The following is a 20,165-nucleotide window of genomic DNA, read 5'->3' as shown; positions in this document are numbered from 1 at the left end:
TTGCAAACAAGGATGCTGAGAATCAGGAGGTAAGCCCTGCTGAAAAGGTCCAAACTGCTAATACGTGTGAAGGTGCAGCAGGGGAGGAATTCAAACTCTACTTGTTTTATCTAAAACCCACAAAAGCTTTGGCCCAGCACTTTGTGTTATCAACACCATGTCCCGATTGACATCCATAATGCAAAAGTATATGGAGACACCCTAGTGATGGAGACACAATGTTAGAAGTAGTTCAGGTAGGTTATCAAAAGAAATCTGTCTGTCCTCTGTAGGTTATCCAATCTGTTTGAATTTTTGTTTTTTTCAAGCTCCTTTTGACTCATCGGCAGCCTGCGATCTCTTTCTCCCTCTCTCTTCTACTCATGGAATTCAGAGCTTTGTGGGGGAGGTTTAAGTTGTATTTTATTTTTCCCTTCTCTTTCATACAACCACAGCAGGTTGAGGGGTCAGTGGCTAATTTGTTTTGATATCGGTGTGCTTTGGTCTGTTTTCCTTTTGAAATTAATTCCGTTTGTAGGAGTGAGGTTGAAGTGGTGGGATGCTTCCAGCATAGGTGTCATCTGCAGCAGAGAGAAGTGGTAGGCTTTGATCAGCATGGCTTCTGTTTTCATGCACATTTAAAATGTAGCAATTGTACAGGACTGTGCAGCTTTTTGGGTTCTTGCTTGGTTTCTTCTCAGGCTCCTTACTAGTATTTTCAGGATGTTCTCCTCTTCCCCAAACTTCTGGTCACTAGCCCTTTATTAAGTCAGTATTAACTGGGACAGTAGTTTACAGGGTTTATTTTTCCTCACACTCCTGTGAGGTAGGTCATCCTGAAAAAAAGAGTCACTGGTCTAAGGTCAAAGCAAAGTGAGTCCCATGGGTCAGTGAGGACTTGAACCTGGATCTCCCAAGTTCCTGAGTACATATCACTGAAATGGAGACATTGTTTCTGGCCATGGTGAAGGGGAGTTTTAGATGAAAGGCTGTTCAGTTCATGAAATTATCCCTTAACTGATATACTATGCTAACATTAAAGACCAGAGTTTACTGTTGGGGCTTCAGGATCTCTGGGAAGAATGAGCAGTCTGCAAAACTGAAACCCTCAATGGGCCAATACTGGCAGCATTGTCTGCACACATTGTTGTGCAAATGTGAGTAGGTGGGAAAAAACAATATTCAAATTGGCTGCAACTCCATATCCTATATTCCCCAGTCCTGAGTACAACTGGAGGAAAAGTAAGAATCAGTGACAAAACATTTTTTCATATATTCACATGAAGATTCTCTAATAATCCCCCAGTCCCCTTCTTCCTCTCTTTCTCAACCACTGCCTTGTAAAAACATGTACTGAATGTGTACTGAAAGAAGGTATCAAAGTGGTCCCTGAACGCCTCCTAAGAATATATTCCCAGTGATCCCTATGTGAATACAAATATGTAGAACATAGGGATCATTGGTAATGTATTCTCAGGAGGCTTTCAGGGACCACTTGGATACCTTCCTTCTGTACATATTCAGTACAGCATGTACTATGTGTCCATCTGTCCTTAGCCTCTGTTGGTTGGATTGCCAGTTTGTTTCCTTTGTGACCATGTGGAAAGTCCCTGGGTGAGCTGAGCACCAGGGTCATCCTTATTTGCACTATGGGGATAATGATGCCCATCATGAGTTAATTTAATGAGTGTTAATATAGAGCTTTGTCAGTTAGTATTATCATTCTGCTCACCTTCCATTCAACAAAAAGAGTGCTGAGAAGGAGTATGTCTTTTGATGGAGTGGGATCAGCCTTCCAGTTTCAGTGATGATTTCTCTGTCTATCTCTCTCTCTTTTTTTTTTTCCTCTCAGAAAATGTTGCATATTGTACGAAGCAAAGTCAAAAATTGGCTCCTGGCCTCTGCTAGAGATTTGCAGATGCTGTGCTGATCCCTGCTGATCTGTAGCTAAGACACTCATTTCCTGTTTAGCAGCTAGCTTGAACCTATTTATGGAGATGGGGGTGGTGGAGGAGGCGGCTGACTAGTATTGAAACAAAGCAGCTGTGGTGTGGGAAACCCAACAGAACAATGCTCTAATTATTTGGGGTTACAAATGATCTGGAGGGCCTATATAATATGCCACAGTGGTGGTCAAAGGAGAGCTGTGTCTACAGCTCATTTGCTAAAGCTCCTTCCTTTCTTTCTGAAAAGGTTACTCACCTTTAACATCTAAAAAAACATAGGTCCAACGTGGTCTTTTACCTGTTGAATCTAGCCAGTGCCAATAGGGAGAATCATTATTTATTTATTTATTTATTTATTTATTTATTTATTTATTTATTTATTGGGAGGGGGATGCCATCATAAGCAGATTGTATATTTGCAATGGGGAAAACGGGAAGGATAAACCATTCAAATGTGAGAGAATGCAAAAGGGACAGATTTCATCATCTCTCCTGATGCAAAGGGATCTTGCAGCTCCTTTGAAACTACTTGGAAGATAGAAGTTGGTAGCGTGAACTTTCATAGACTTGAACCTACTTCGTTAGATGCATTTGGTTCCTCATGAGATTGGAAAAGCACCTCTTCTTTGGGTCTGTTTCCCCTATTTGCAGATACCTTTACATGCTTTCAATGTTCCACTTCATGGCACTGGTTTGCTTCAAACATTTGGGCCTCTGTGTGTTTGACACCATTGGCCAATAGTGCAGCGAGGAACTATGTGGCTATAGAAGGATAGCTTTACTTCCTTGTACATTCATAAACCAAGGAAAGGTGCAGCTTCCAAAAGCAGTGGAAAAGGAAAAAAGTGATAAGGGCTGGAATCCAGTTGGTGCACTGCACTGGCACAATAATACCAGTAATGTCACCAGGAAGGGGAAAACAGTGGGTACAGTGGATGGGAAGGAAGTAAAACAATGGAGAAATCAGATACTTTTAGCTGGCAAACTGTGTCTGCTTTCTCTTGGTACCTGCACATGACTCTAAATGAAATGCAACTCTTAACATTGTGTATGAACAGTTTTCAGGCCATAGGAAGCAGACCTATGCAACTCATGATCCCCAGAGATGAGTACAATCAAATTAACCATATATTCTGGTCTATCCCAGATTAAGGCTGCTACCACACTGCAGAAATAAAGCAGTTTTACACCACTGTAATTTTCATGGCTCATTACTATAGAATTCTGAGATTTTTAGTTTGGTGGGGCAGTAGAGCTCTAGAGAAGGCTAAGTACAGATCCCAGAAGTCAATAGCATTGAGCCCAAGCAATTAAAGCAGTGTCAAACTGCTTGACTTTTGCAATGTAACATCAGTCACAGTCCCAATGGGGCAGGCCTGTGGAGGTCCTAAGATGTTAACATTTTGCTTGGTTAGGCATCTTAGGTTTGTCTTCTACTTTTTATTTGAAGGGGTGGTTCCTTACTAGTAATATTAAGCACTACAGAATTATAGCAGTTGGTTATCACTTTAACTTCTATCACTTTTTCCTATGGACTTTTGGTATCTTTTATGTGATGCGGGGCTTAGAATGTGCTGCTGTAATTCCGGGTGGTGGACCAGCAAAGAATCCTAAGGCCTTCATAGTTGTTATTTATCATCAAGTTGGCATCCCTATGAATGAGAGACTTCTAAGAGTCCCAGTTATCAGCTGCCCAGTCAGGTCTTGCAAACTTAGGGCTGTGGCTTATTGAATCAATCCACTTATAAAGAGGTATTCTTCTTTCCCTACTTCTACTATGCCAATCAAGCATTATCATCTTTTCCAATGAGTTAGGTTGTCACATGCTATGTCCAAAGTACAATAATCTTAGTTTGGTCACTTGGGCTTCTACGAAGAGTTAACTCCAAGACTTGCTTTGCTCCAAGACTCATTTGCAGTCGCCCCTCCTAACTCACGGATCTGAGATCCACAACCTTGAATATCCATGGGGGGCAACCTGCGCTATTTTCAATGGCGCATGCACACAGGTCACATGCACGGGGGTGCACCCCATTCAAGCCTATGAGGCTTGAATATGTGTGAGCCTCCATTTTCATGGGGGAGGGGAGGGGTCCAGAACGGATCCCCCGGGAAAATGGAGGGCCAACTGTATTTGTTTTTGACACAGTCCATAGGATTGAGAGAACTCTGTTCCAGAATACGTTTCATATACCTCCCCCCACATACACACACACATTCACAGGGGTTAGGATTGTGGTGGGAAAGCTCCAAATATAAATAAACTTAAATACAAATCACAAATGCTTTTTTTAAAATCTGAGAACACTTGTTTAGGTGTGTCTAGGTCATCCAGGGCAATGAAATTCCTAGATAAGGGTTCTCTCTATATTTGAATCACTAGGCCTTCCAGCATGACTCTGTGGTCAGCTTCAACCAGAGGTTGACCATAGAATTGTTCTCGGAGACCTAGAGATTCCTAGAGAGAACATATTAATTAAATGTATGAATCATCAATTCCTCAAAAGGGAAAGCAGAACATTTGGGGGGGGGGGGGTGGAGACTGTAAATTGATTTTCTTCCTATCAGCTTTCTTTCCTGTCCAGCTTTCACACTCATACATAGAAAAACCCTCATCAAACTGCAAACCCAAGGATTCTGTAGGATGGAGTCGTGGCAGTTAAGGTGGCATCAAACTGGTACAATTATGTAATGCAAATATATGCTTATTTTAAAAAGGGACCATACCTCCATTGGGTTATGAAGCCATTGGATCACATCTCCATTACCAGAGAGATATACTCTTAATGATGGAATCCAATAAGGAACCATCTTTTCACAAAAGGAACAGGTGGCATGTCTACAGGTCCTGACAGGTCACTTGTACTCCTGTGACTTTAGCTTCAGGAGGACTCCATGAGGTCATAAGAATACCAGGGTAATATGCTTTGCAAATATACTGAATTGGGAAGGTTCTGTTCTGTTCTCTGTCTTCATCCTTTTACTCTATTGATAAATTGTGTATAAACATGGAGAATCCACGGTGCCAAATGCAGTGGAATAACAACATGCCGACATGCTATCTCAGCAAAACAGCATATGGAATAGACAAGCATAAAAGCTGAGGGTTTCTGGGCAGGCAAACAGGTCATTGTAACCAGATACTATATTTCCATTGAAGCAGCAAGACATCAGGGTAAGGAAACAAAAGATGATGAGAAAGGAGGGAAGCAGGGAAGGGGGAGGTGACCTGAAACAGAAAATTAAAAGTAGCATTTGTTGTTTGTCTGACAGCCAGCTGCAGACTATAAGAGGGGGGTCGAGGTAGAGGATGAACTCTATGCAATGGCATAATGATTAAGTCATATCTCCAGAGATGGCATAACTACAAACAGCTCAATACACTTAGGAACTCAGGCTCCCAGTCTCCAAAACAAAGTTGTTAAATAGCAAGACAAGAAAGTTAAATTAGGCATGGAAACATCTTCCTGGCCTCCTGCAAAGGTCTGAGTTTGAAATACAATGGGACTTCCACAGTTACTGGGATTAGGGGCACAAGACCCCCAGGAAAGTGGGAAAAACTGCAAATAACCACTGCTATTGTGTTTGGAGGGGGGATTCTCCCAAGAGAACGCCTCTCTGAGAATATCTGGGTCCTCCAGTGCAGCTCTGTGATAAACATCAAGCCAAACATTGTCCATTGAATCATGCTGGAGGATTTACAAATGCCCAGAGAAGTGTTTTCTTTCCTCCATTATTATTCTATTGCCCAACAAACATAGCAATCAGATCCATGAATAATCAAATCCACAATATTCAAAGTCACCAATGTGGAGGGTTGAGCTGCAATTGAGGATATGTTTAATATGCCAAGAGAAATGGACCAAATATGACATTGTTTTTAGATGTACATCATGTATAAATCCATTCAAAATATGGCATACTTCACACATGGAATGTAATTATTTCCTTATCCTGCATTTTCCCCAAGGAACACAAGGGGTGTATGTGATAGTCCATTCATTGATTTTATCCCCACCACAACCCTATGAGGTAGGTAAGGATGAAAGACAGTAACTAGTCCAAGGACACCGGGTAAGTTTTGTAGGTTAAAGGTGATTTCAGCCTGAGTCATCTCAGGACTAGTCTGCCACTAACTGCTACTTTATACTGTCTCTCAGAGTAGGTATTGTGGCAGTTTCTGTATGTCCCCCATATTGTTTGTGGACACATGAATGCACATTGCAATTCCTTTACTAGAGGCAGGGAAGGTTCCCCCATCCACCCAGTTTTCTAATCAATGTTTTTGTTGTGTGACTTCAAATTGTTTCTGACTTATGGAGACCCTAAGGCGAACCTCTCATGGGTTTTTCATGGCATTTTTTCCATTCAGTCTATGGCTTAAAATACCAAAACATATATTAAAAAGCATTATTTAGTATATTTCATTCAAAATATGTTCAGAAATGTGTTTACGTAGAAGTTTAAATAAGAATTTTCAGAAGAATTTTGTCCATGTTTGTGAAATGCACATTGATACAGCAGCTGAAGAGAATGGACTTATGAATGAGGATCTATAAAACTATGATGTGGACCAGAAGTAGAATGATATATCTATTTCTCTTTTGCCTGCTAAATGCTGGAGGCAAATAAGAAATGGCTAACAGGATCCTCATTAACGTCCTGATGACAGCCATTTTGGTGTGATCCAACAACTATATAATTCTTTAGCCATTAGGAAATGTAGGATATAGGGCATGTTTACACTGGCCATTTATTTCCAGGCCAGTCCAGAGCATTATGCCCTGGACTGGCCTTGGACTGACCATAATGGATCATCAGGCTGAATCTGGTGTGATGCTATGTCATTGTGCACAGGGGCCAGCTGGGCCGACACCGCATCAGCCCCACTGGCCCATCTCCCTTAGTGCTACTGCTGCCATTGCAGCCTCAATATGGGGCACCCCACTATGTGATCAACAAGAAGGGGTTCTCTATCTCCTCTTTGTTGATCGCACATGTGCCCCATTCTGATCTCAGGAGAAGCAACAGTAGGACAGGCTCTCGCAGAGAACTTCTTGGCCAGTGAAGTAGTGGCAATGACAGCTCCAAAGAGGATCTATTCTATTCCCTGTGCTGCTCAGCACAAGGTAAAGGAGATAGCATCCCATTTACTGTCTGCACAACTAGATTGGGCTGAATCAAACTTGATCAAGCTGTCCAGACAGTCAAGAGAACCAGAGGCACTCTTGACTTTCCTGGAAACTCTGGAGTAAACTTTGGTTTCTCTTAAACTGGCTCAATGGCTTAAATAGCAGTTTTGATGCAGATGTAACCACATGTCATCTGGACTGATTGCACTGGGACCGGGCTGAATCAAATGTATATCCTTAGGGTCCATAGTTGTGGATCTCTCTAGAAGAGTAATCAAATTGGCAAGGCAGAAGCTGAACAATTACTAGTCCCACATCTACCCACATTCAAGGTCTAGCAGAGAAAGAAACAAGCTTAGTCTTGTACAACTTGCAAAAGAACATTGCATACAAATTACTTGTGCATAATCAAATACATTGTTGAATGGAGGAGAAAGAGAGAGAGGAGAAAATGGCTGGAGGTTAGAGTGATTCAGGAAAAGGGAGTTTGCATGTATATAGGTAGTCTGTAAACATGTGAACTAGAAATTAATACAGGCAAGCAAAGGGTTATATTATAGCTCTACCACTGGCATAATCTGTTCCTCCACTAAGACTGAAAGCAGTGGTCTAAATATGATAGTTCTGAGCAAAGCAGAGGCATCAAATCAATTGTATTTCCCTATGGGTTGACTCACCATCCAACACCTGATTCAATAGATCTACTCAAATTGGAAGTAGCCAATGGGATCCCCATGCATAACTCCTAAAATTGCTTTGTGGATGACCAACATCAGAAATTGTTCTGTCACTTAACCTGCTACAGTTTCAAGGACAATTCTGTACCTTTCTGGGCTTTATTTATTTTTTAAAAAAATGACTCACAGTTCTTCCCTGTGTCTTAGCTAAAATTTATGACTTAGATGTCTTTCAGACTCTCTCTCCCCTCCTCCTTTTAAAGACTTTCAGTGGTGTGTCTCAGCAGATGCATAAATTTCCTCCTTGAAAGAGAGAAAGGGATGCATTATTCTTAATCAGAACTTGAGAAAGGGAAATAGGGTGGGAGGGAGGAGTACCAGAGTGGGAGGAGGGATGCTGGAGGAGAATTATCTAATTCCACCATCCTGTCATGTGAACATCCCTGCTTAATTTAATACAATTATTCCATCAGGGAGGATAATAATATCAGTGGCATAATTCATTTACACAACATATTTCACAACTGCCTTTACCTCTCCACTCCTTATTCTCGTGACTGAATTTCAGGACTGCTTGTGGGATAAGAAGGATGAGAACAAGACAAGACAACTGCCAATGCTGTCTTGTACTTCTGCATCTGTTGTGTCCAGGGGAAGAGGTTTGAGGAGCGGGATAGAACTTCAGCCTCTGGAGACAGTCATGGGGAAGGTTTTTTTTACTTTGTGTGTGCCAGTTGCCAGTGGACGTCCATTATTGATATATTTACTGGTCGGACATTTCTGGAATAAGCTAGTGACTCAGTAGATAAGCCAGTGACTGGCAGTATTGTTCAGCGAACAACAATGGCACGATTGTCTATGGCCCCAGATGTGCCAGGAAATGCACCGTATTGTGCATTTATGATGAAATGAAGATCTCTGTGAAAAAGCGGGGAGAGGAAGGAGGGGGACTAGGTCTGGGCCTTTGTTTCCAAAGTGGTCGGGGTGCATTATTATTTCTCATTCTCGTTCTTCTTTTTTTAAATAGCTTCCCTCTGTGGCTTCTTGTATCTGTCTGGGCTTTGGCTGCAATTTCCTACCATCAAGGTCATTTAAACAGACTGCAATACGGGATGGATGCATTCCCAGAGGTCACAAAAAGCCTCTTTAGCACAGAAGCCTCTACTGTGCTCATGCCAGGTCATTTCAGCATCTCTCCCAGTCCGAGGATACACAACAAGAAGTTCCTGGATTTTGCAGACCTTCAGTTTGCAGCACCATACTGTGGAGCTCCTGTGAAGTGTCTTTGGAAATGTATTAATGGGATATAAAGTTTTAGAAGAAGGAGAGAGATTTTTAAATAAATAAATAAAGTTGATAGCATGGTTTAAGGTCAGCAGGCCTGGGTTGCACACAAAAAGCCATGACTGGGGAAAAGGAAATGTATGGATGGTATGAGAATACTATACATCCATCTTGAAGCAAAGCTTGATCAGAGACAGGAAGGTCAGTAGAAAAGAGATGATGTTTCTAGTTTAGTTTTTATAAATTAATAAAGTACATTTAGGTTGGAATACAGAAAAATTAAGACAATTAAATCTATGTTGAATTGACATTTAAATTTAAGTAATATACTTGCCATCCAGAGTGGATTAGTAGTTTGAGTGTTGGACTATGACTCTGGAGACCAGGGTTTGATTCCCAGTTCAACCATGAAACTCACTCGATGACCTTGGGCAAGTCACATCCTCAGGGGAAGGCAATGGTAAACCTCTTCTGAACAATTCTTACCAAGAAAACCCCATGATAGGTTTGCCTTACTGTTGCCCTAAGTCAGAAATTACTTGAAGGCACAGAACAACAACAATAACTCGATACTTGCACTTAAGTAAATTGCCATCTGTGATTTTACTTCCACTCACTAGTCCTATTTTGATCTCTGGAGAGAAGTCGTTTGGACTGGCAATAAGGTTTGGTGTAAAAAGTGTTTTATAAAGTAGAAGAGAAAGTTGTCTAAAATTGTTTTCTTAAGGTATTTGCTGGCTTGCTGGCTTGTGTGCTCTCTCTCTCATTATTTCACACAGATTTCAAGTGTTTCTACAATCTTCTGAAACCCTCCAGATTTTGTAGATATAAACAAATGTTTGGTTTTGGCAATGTGAATGCTTTGGAGCTCTCTGACAGAGAAGGCTAAATATCTCATAAAATGACAAATCCCAGAATTCCATAGCATTGAACCATGGTAATTTAAGTGGTGTCAGATTGCATTAATTCTGTGGTGTAGATGCAGCCATAAGGTCTACCGAGTGATACAGGGTAGGAGATATCAGCATCCTTCTGCCAGAGTCTTTGGTTTGAGACACCTGTCCTGACACTTTGCATACTTCTTTTTTCAATATAGGTGGGGGTTTTCAAGTGATTTTCCAGTGGATAGGTATTTTTGTGCAAATTTCCCTCTTGCAAAAAACTGACATTTTAAAAATATACACATATTTATATTCTCTTCTCTGTGTTTGAAATGCAACTTCCAAAATGATTGGATTTTGAGGCAAGCTGCAGTAAGGCTCATTTTTAGGTGTGGGAATTTTCCATTTGCATTGAAGTCCAGGTTGGACAAATTTTCCCTCTGTTCTCAGGCCATACCTTGTACAGTTGGGTCGCTTCACACATTCCATTGCCATTTCGTACTTAAGTCATCAAAGGATGACAAACCATGTCATAGACACTGATGTGTAAACCAAACCTAAGTTGAGCCAAAACAAATTACCTGGCAAAGCTCATCCCTGTTGGCTTCTTGAAACCAAGAATCCATGCAGGAATAGTGAAAAATGGCTAACACACATTTCTCTTGCATATGCATGGCTATATCTGGAGAGACCTACTTCATGTATCCTTTATGAGATGACAAGACATAATGAGGTTTGTTTGTATGTTACATTTATAAATTGACCTTCCACTTCTGCATTTGCCCAGGGCTATGTATAGAGGATTTTTAAAAAGCCACAATGTTATTGTTGTGTGACTTCAAGTCATTTCCAACTTATGGCAACTCTAAGGCAAACTTATTACAGGATTTTCTTGACAAGATTTGTTCATAAGTAGTTTGCCTATGTCTTTGCCTAAGGCTGAGAGAGTGTGACTTGCCCAAGGTCACCCAGTGGGTTTCCGTGGCTGAGCAGGGTTTCGAACTATGATCTTCAGTGTCGTAATCCAATGCCCAAACCACTATACCATGCTGGCTCTCTAGGATATGTACAGCTATATCTGAGGATACCTTCTTTATGTATAGTTTATGAGATAGCAAGACATAATGAGCATTTAATTTTAACACTTATAAATTGCTCTTCTACTTCTCCATTTGCCCAAGGCTATGTATAGAAGATTTTTAAAAACAACAACACACAGTAATACCAATTATCTCAAAAAAGAGAAAAATCAGAGTTTCTCTTAAATCCATGTAAAGCAGCTCAAAATGCTAAATTTCTCAGCTGGCATGGAGAGCAGTGATGGTGCTCCTGATTTTACTGGATTATCCTTATCTCTCACCATTATGTAGTCTGAGGTGCACTGGGGTTTTGCTCCAACAATGCCTTCCCCTGAAATAGGGCTTCATTCTTTTTCAAAAATTGAGTAAGGACAGAATAGGACTAGCTTCCCAGGGGACATTGTTCAGGAGCTACTGAAAGATAGGAAAGTTGGTTAAGAAAATGTTAATATGTTTAGTTAATCATAAATAAGCTTTTTTTTTAAACTAATTCAACTGCATTTACATTAGAAGAAAGTAAATAAACTACAATCCGCCCTCCATGGCTTGCAAATATTTTTAAATATATATAAATTCCAAAAAGCAAACCTTGATTTTTCTATTTTATAGAAGGTGTGCATTGCATTAAATGGGACTTGAATATTCACAGATTTTGGTAACCATGGGGACAGGGGCCTGGAACCAAACCACAGTGGATACCAAGGGCCCACTGTATTATATTTATTTCAACTTGTAAAGTTAAATGCCTGCACTATAACCTTGGCAGAGTGGAGCTGAAAACAACTTCTGTGATTTTATTCTTCCCTGTGATTACCTATTTTGAGCTTTGGATACAGTGGCATCTATCACTGAAAACCCCATTTCTCATCCATCCCTCCATAAGCCTTGCTCTTGCCTTTCTCTCTCCTTCATGGTCTCATCTCCTTTCCTCCACTCTTTACTGATTTCCAAGAACCAGACATATTATTCTCTTGTAGAATTAAAAAAAAGGGGAGGGAGGGGAAGAAAAGAAATGTGGCAGCACGTTTAAGACTGCATGAGCCTTTATGGATATAAAGCCACATCATTTGATGCAGTACTGAGTGGAGCATTTGTTTCTGCTTCCAAAGAAGTGAGTTTATATCCATGAAAGCTCATGCAAAAATAAAAGCCAATTATATACATATTAAACACTATATCATCTTCATCTTCATCATCATGAAGGTTACAAATAATATATTCTTTTCTGAGCACATGCTTCCCCAGTGAATAGAAACAGATGGTTGTTAGCTTATTTGAAGCCTCTCTGTTTAGCTGCTTCGGTCTGGTTTAATTATGACTACACCTTGAAAAAAATTGTGTAAAATTGTCTCAAAACTGTCTAAAGGTTTATATCAAGTCAGGTATATTCTTCAAGCATAACTACATCAAAAGCATGTGGGCCATATATAGTCGTAGAAGAGCTTGTTGTTGTGTTTGTGGCTTTTTGGAGGGGGTTTCTTCAAGATATTTTGAATGCCTTCCTCACTCTCATTTACTTTTAAAAAATTATAATTTTCAAACAAACTTTTGGAAATAGAGCAAAAAGTTTTCTCCTTCATGAATAAACTTGTTTCTGCTATCCAGCATTCTGACCCATGAGCTAAAAAGTTCCAGGCTGTATTGATATTTAATCTAATTAGATACCATTCAACACATTTGACAACTTTTTTTGTATTCTGGCTATCCTGAAGTTCTTCCTTGGTTCTCCTTCAAGCAACATAACAGCAAAGATTAAGTGAGATACACATGGTCAGGATAAACAGTATGGGGCTAGATCAGAGATGTGAAAATCTCACTTTTCCATTCTGTGATTCTTAAGTAGAGGAGGAGATTAGGAAAATAGGTTTTCCTAGGGGATGGGGTTCTGTCCTCCCCACCCTTGGGCATTCACATCTCTACTCTGGATGAACCAATGAACTGATGGAAAACGCACACACACACTTCTTCATGGTCCTCTGTAAAACTGCCTCATTAGGTTATTTAGCTAACCTCTATAAAAGCATTTTCAAGAAATGAAGGAATGATCAATATTAGGTTATTTGGCTAACTTATATAAAAGCATTTGCAAAAAGGAAGGAATGATCACCTCTGCATGGTTTAGGAAATGACTCTAGGTTGTCCAAGCTCAGGATGGCAGGATGTACAGGACAGATCTTTGATGGACCTCTCCTCACTCCCAGGACATCACTAGGAGATATAAAGGGTTTTGTGACACCACTGCTCCCCAGAAATCTACCTTTTGGCAGAAATGGACTATGGCATTTGCCTGCATCTCTTTAAAATGCTGAAAAGATGGCGTGAGTGGGGAAAGGCTAAATGTGGGGAGACATGAGAGGCTCCATGCTTAAAATAAGTAAATAAGTTTATTTAAAAAAAAATTAGATTTTTTTATTCTTTTAAAATTTTTGTTTAAAACATCACATCTTACCAAATTTTCATTTCAACCACATGAAACAACATACAGATAAATACATTTAGGCTGTGTATATGTCACTGTAATTTAAAGACATGATTTTAATTTTGCTAGTTGTTTCTGTCACAACTATTGCCATTATTGTTTGTTGCTGTGTGCCTTCAAGTCGTTTCTGACTTAGGGTGACCTTATCATGAGATTTTCTGGACAAGGTTCTTCAGAGGAGGGTTGCCATCACCATCCTCAGAGGCTGAGAGAGTGTGGCTTGCCCAGTGGGTTTACATGGTTGAATTGAGATTCGAACCCTGGTCTCCAGAGTCCTAGTCCAATGCTCAAACCACTACCCCATGCTGGCTCTCACTAAGTGATATACGGGAATTATGATTTATGAGTAATAGTACAAAAACTTGACTAAGAATTCTGTATGGTGTGATATGGGGTGGGGGGACACATTGAGTTACAGTACCGGGTGACACTAACCCTAGTAACTCCACTGCTCACCCCTGTCTCTTCCAGTGAGGTCAGAATAGATATATTGGAAATGATAAACTGTTATGAAACTTAAGTGAAATACTATTGCATTTCAATGGCTCTGAACTGTTTGCTTAAGCCTGCTAGATGAAGGCTGAACACGTGTGACCTTCAATTAACTTCAATTAACTTACCATTAGCTTTAAACGCATAATGGTAGTGAATGACAGAACAAACTGGGGTGCTATTTGTCAGCTTAGGAATTTTCCATTTTATACAATTCTCCTCTCTGTGGAAAAACTGCAATGAATGGGCAAGAGTACCTGCACGACTTTGAAAAAGTTGCATCTAAGTTAGTTTGGCCCCAGATGACTTGTTAAAAAATTGAGACCACTTCTCCATCATTGCCATTTTCTTCCCAAGTTGTGTCATGTGAGCTGTAAAGACACAACCACCACATTGTTCTTCTGTCAGCTCATATCAAGCCCTGGGATCATCAAATATAGAACGTGCATCTCAGCATCTTTCAAAAGAGAACATAAGGGCAAAGCTAGACATGACATTCAATGTGTCTTGAATGTAATGCATTTATTTAAAAGTGCAAATAAAAATGACTGGGCAGCTGCTTATTACAAAGCTCATGGCAGATGAGGAAAGGGAACTTAACCATTCCTTTCCCTGTGAGTCCTGATGAAAAACACTCCTGTAAAGCAATATGAATTGGGAGAAAACCTCAGTACACCTTCAGAAATGGTCAAGTCTGGGTGCTAATATTACATGTTGTAAAGATAGTCACTTAATGAAAGCTAGTATAGTGGTCTCAGTGTTGGACTGGGAGTCTGGGAGCCAGAATTTGAATCTGTGCTCGGCGATGGAAACCCCTTGTGCAAGTCACATTCTCTCAGTCTCAGAGGAAGCCAGTGGCAGTGGCAAACTCCCACTGAATAAATCTTGCCAAGAAAACCCCATGATAGGTTCATCATAGGGAAGCCATAAGTTGAAAACAACTTGATAGCATCTTCATTTCTCTGAAGATGCCAGCCACAGATGCTGGTGAAACGTCAGGAAGAAACTCTTCTAGAACATGGCCACATAGCCCGAAAAACCCACAAAAAACTGGATGCTGGCCATGAAAGCCTTCGACTTCACAACTTGAAAGCACACTACAGTGAGAGCAACAATTGAATTTATATACGGGTTGAGTCTACCTTATCCGAAATGCCTAGGACCCGAAGTGCTTTATATATGTATGTATATATATTTGCATATACATGATTGGATATCTTGGAGATGGGACACAAGTCTAAACGTGAACTTCATTTTATGTTTTGTATACACATTATACACATATACCTAATAGTTTTAATAACTTTGTGCATGAAACAAAGTTTGTGTACACTGAATAATCAGAAAGCAAAGGTGTCTCAGCCACCAATGTGGACAATTTTGGATTTGGAGTATTTTTGATTTCAGAATCCAACTAAGGGATAATCAACCTTTACTAAGAAAAACAGAATTTTAAAATACTCGAGTAAGACTTATCAAACTGATTTTTCCTAATCTAAGTAGGTAGGTAGTAGGTGGTAGGTCCAGGAACAAAATGATTCGGGTATACCCCAACTCTGGACCAGATGAATGACTCTACCATTTCTGCCTTGTCATTCAGAACTCAAAATGTCATCTGTGCCGAGATGAAGCCTAGTATGGCCTAAGGAAAACTTCACCTGAAATTGTGTTGCTCAGTAAATCGCACTGTATTCATAACAAGGCCTTGTACAGTCCCAGATTGTTCTCAGCCCATATTCTGAAGTCCCTTTGGCACACTATCATATTATATCATCAACTCAGAGAGAAGCAGATAAAAGCTTTGCCGTGAAGTTGAATGTGTGCATATTTTTAGTACTCAAATTCAAGGAATGCTTTCAAAATGGAACTATGAGATGGAGTCTAGAAGATTAGCATGATAAGCCTCTGTGATAAATGGCCTCTTTTGGAAAATGAAGAAATCTGAATTTGTCTATTGTTAACGAACCCTAGCAATACAAGACTTAGATATTTTACAGTATTTTCCCCCCATGGCTCTGGCTGCATCTATTTTTGAAAATTCACTCTATATATTCCAATATATTCAACAAACTGGAGAATATGAAAATTCAGCTAATATAGGCATCCCAAACTTTTAATTCCTATCCAGAATCTTTGTAGACTAACCATCAGGATTATAGATAAGTACAGATATAGAGAAACAAAAGTACTGGTATAAACATATACATACACACATATCAACTCCTAGTATCATTTCTCTGTCATGGGGTGCATCTCCACTGAAGAAATAAAACAGTTTGAAACCATCTTATGGAATCCTGGGATTTATAGTTTTACAAGGTCTTTCACCCTCTCTGACAAAGAGTGCTGGTGTCTGAGAAAGCTACAAATCACAGGATTCTGTGGGATGGAGCCAGGGCAGTTAAAGTGATGTCAAACTGTTATTTCTAGAGTGTAGATTCACCCCATAGTCACAGGTTAGCATGCAAAAGGAAAGGAATAAAGAGAAAGCTATTGAGTAGACATTAAGTAGAGATGGATAGATCATTCTGTTTCAGAATTTGAAAAAGATTTATCTGTAGACCACAGTTTCCAGTATCTCCCAGTGGGCATGGCCAGTGTCTATGGTGATCCTTTTTGCACAAAACACACTTATTGGGAAGTTATATGATCATAAACTAACTTATGAGTCTATAGTTGAATTGCAACTTTGTACAATGTGTGTATTTTCAGGAGGTGAGCACAGATATGCCTTCAGGACCAGTACACAAGCAGTACCAGCAGTGTGGCCATTGCACAAGATGTTCTGATGTATAACTTATCCTGAAGTGCAATGAGTGTCCCATTGTGCATCACTGCCATTCACTGGCATGGTTGTACATTGTGTCAGCATTGTAGCTCTGTTCTTACGTTATGGCATATGGTACAGGATCTTAGCCATGGGTTTTGTGCAATAATTGTGGTATATTTTTGCATAAAAAAATCAAGTGTATTCCAGTACAGACTAATGTCCTGAAACAGTTTGGAATGTACTACTACTGGGTGAAAATTACATGGCTATGTTCATTTTCTCCTACATCAGGGAGACAACTATAGAAATTATTCATTCTTCCATGCTAGGATGAAATATTCAAAGAGTTACATCATGAGCGTACATTCATAATTGCTTCCTTATTCCATGCTGCTGTTCATTTGCAGTATATGTCTATATCTATATTTGTGTATATATGTGATTTCAAGTTGCCTGTCTGTTTATGGTGACCCCATGAATTTTGTAGGGTTTTCCTAGGCAAGGAACAATCAGAGATTATTTTGCCAGTTCCTTCCTCTGAAATATAGGCTACAGCAACTGGTATTCATTGGCAGTCTGCTATCCAAGTACTATCCAGAGGTGATTCTGCTTAGCTGCCAAGATCAGATAGGATCTGGTGTCTTTAGGTATTTGAGCCTATATCTATGTATGTGGCAAGAACAGTTGTATTTAAATATGTCCTTTAATTCATTTCCCCCCTGCCTTATAACAGAGCATTTCCCCCCTTACCAGAGGTGTAATAGCAATGCACCTAACTCTAGATGAAATATTTTAATATCATCAGTGAAAGTGTGTGTGTGTGTGTGTGTGTGTGTGTGTGTGTGTGTGTTAACCTTCTGTCAGTGTTTCAGAAGGAGCATTAGAGTGATCTCTCTCACCTGCTTGTTCTTCTTATGCCCATTTCAGGACGATGTGGCCCAGCCATTGAACCTTTCAGCAAAACCCAAGACAACTGACAGCAAGTCACCCACATCGCCCACCTCTCCTCACATGCCAGCACTGAGAATAAACAGTGGGAGCAGCTCACTGAAATCTTCTGTGCCAGCAACATTAGCTAGTCCTTCAGCAAGAGTCAACACAATAGGTAAGTACTCATCCTTTTATTTTTACCTTGCAAAAAAACTTTCCTCTAACAAGGAGCCCTCTGCAAATCTTAATGTTGGCTTCTTCCTTGGATGTTTACTTTCCATGAGTGAAGACAGGAGGAGAATAAATAGGTGGACCTGATATGAAAGTTCTTGGCAGATATCATGCCTTTTTGAAAAGTGTGCAACCAAACTGAGAGTTAATGCAGTGAAATGACATTGGGGCCTTCCTTACTTAATGAGGTAGGTTGTTTTTGTTGTTGTTAATCTAAAATATTATTTTCACCCTACCTCAGCCAATGGTAACATCCTTTTGCTCCCTGAAGTACTCTTAGAATGTACTTTCAAATAGCCTGAACCCAAAGTCGAAGGCTTTCATGGCTGGCATCCATAAATTTTGTGGGTTTTTCGGGCTATGTGGCCAGTTTACAGTGTGTAAGTCATTTGCCCCCAAGAAGCTACAAGTCCAACCTACAAAGGGATGGAAGGCTGAGTCAACTTGGAACCCTGTGGGATTGAATTTACAATGTTGTGGCTGCAATACCATTTAATCGTTGCATCACCGGGGTCTTTGTAGGTCAGAACAAACACTTTGAATTGTGCCCAGAAATGGACTGGGAGCTACTCAAGTTTTTTCAGCAAGAGATTTATATGCCTTCTATAACCAGCTCCAGTCAGTAGTCTAGCCACAGCATTTTGGACTTACTAGAGTTTCCAAAGTTTCCCATGGAAAGTGTGTCACAATAATCCATCCAGGATGTAGGCAAGGCATATTACTGTGGCCAGATCTGGGTTCTCAAGAGATTGACATAGCTGCCCCACTAGTGTAAACTGTGCAAAAGCACAGGCCCTGAAGCCAACACCACCCACTTAAACTCAGCATACCATTTTTAGGTAATTTTTTCCCCAAGTCTTCCTGAGCTAGTTGCAAATGCAGCAATTTATTACCCCTGTCCCCTAGAGCTGCCAACAACCCTTAAAACACACCCCCCCCCCCAAAAAAAAACCAAGCCTGAAAATCTTCTACAATGGCAGCTGGAAGTGATGTGACATTGCGTCCAGCACACTGAATTGCAATGGTGCAGCCCACTGGGAGGGAATGGGGGAAATGGTCCCCATCATCCCCTCTGCATCTGCCCACCTCTGCTATACAGCTTAAAATATTGAGAAACCAACTGGCAGAAGGTACTTTTAAAATTGTACTGGAGTATTATAAGCAAAAAAAATTGTGCTGCCAGACTGCATTTGGAATGAAGCTTCAGAGAGTTTTTCAAAGGTGGCCCACACAACAGACTACAATGCATCCCTGATTATTATTATTTCTTAACAAAAGGGAATGATCCAAAGTTTTGTATCATGGTAGTATTTCATTCTTTCCACTCACTAAGTCAGATAAAATATTTATAATGTTACAAAGCATTTAGCAGGATGAGGTGGGGTGGAAGTATAAATCCAGTGGCAACTCATTAAGGGGCCATTTCACCCCAAAATGTTTTTGGGGAGGTGGTTCCTATTCAGTCCATAAATCCTCCATGGATTCAGCATAAAGACAGACTGCTGAGGTCCTCTTGCATGACACACAAAGTCACTCTGTGCCAGTTTGACCAGCCTCATCATAGCTGCACACTCCTCTTAATTTGCCAGATAAAATCTTTTCTTTCCCAGTCCCTGGTCTCTTTCCTCTCTTTGGAATCCTTGCCATTTCCCTTCCCTCCTTTGCAGTGAAATGTAGATTTTGAAAGGCTGTACCTGTAATGAGTGATAATGTAATTGGATAAAAGCTGTGAGGATGACTGGAGTTGTAAAGGTCACTCTTGTAAGGAGAATTAATGTGTTATACCATTAATAAACCATGGGAAACTGTGGACCAAAAGATAACATACTTAAGTTATTGTTAATGACATAGACTTCACTGTCGTATATCTTTGCGGGACAGATATAGAAAGGGACTTTTTGAGGTTACAGAATGGTATTGCTGTGCGTGCTGTCTAGGATAACAGAGCCGGCTGCCTCCTCCCACCCTTTGCTGCTATTTTATTTAAGCCACAGGAAAACTTTTGCTGGCAGTTACTGGTTGAGCTACAGTTAGTCGATGGTAGAAATGAAAATCTTGCTACCTTCTGTTGACCTAGGTTGGCTGCTTACCCACTACCCGCAAAGAATGTGCAAATTTGACTTCTCCTCCCCACAAAAGGAAGTCAAAGAAAAAAACAATTTTGCATATGATCATTAAAATCTCTTGATGTAAAATTAGAAATGATTAGTAAAATGTAAGTGGAAAAACAGTGCAACTTTCCATGGTAGGGAAGAAGATTTTAGTCAGGTGATTAAAGTCTGTGT

General features: G+C 40.2%; 1 protein-coding gene across 7 annotated transcripts in view; it reads left to right on the top strand.

Moving 5' to 3' along the window:
- SOX5 (SRY-box transcription factor 5) overlaps positions 1-20,165 on the top strand; it is a 454,554-nt gene that overhangs the window by 364,991 nt on the left and 69,398 nt on the right. For all 7 annotated transcript variants that reach the window (XM_089527613.1, XM_089527612.1, XM_089527609.1 and 4 more), the window contains one exon: positions 17,647-17,824. In XM_089527613.1, the coding sequence (XP_089383739.1) occupies positions 17,647-17,824 (178 nt within the window). The remainder of the gene's footprint in view (positions 1-17,646; positions 17,825-20,165) is intronic.

Source organism: Sceloporus occidentalis, unplaced genomic scaffold, assembly GCF_023333645.1.
Source record: "Sceloporus occidentalis isolate IW3139 unplaced genomic scaffold, rSceOcc1.0.p SCAF_5, whole genome shotgun sequence".
NCBI lineage: Eukaryota > Metazoa > Chordata > Lepidosauria > Squamata > Phrynosomatidae > Sceloporus > Sceloporus occidentalis.
Note: the sequence above shows the minus strand (reverse complement) of the source record. Positions and strands in the feature narration are given on the sequence as shown.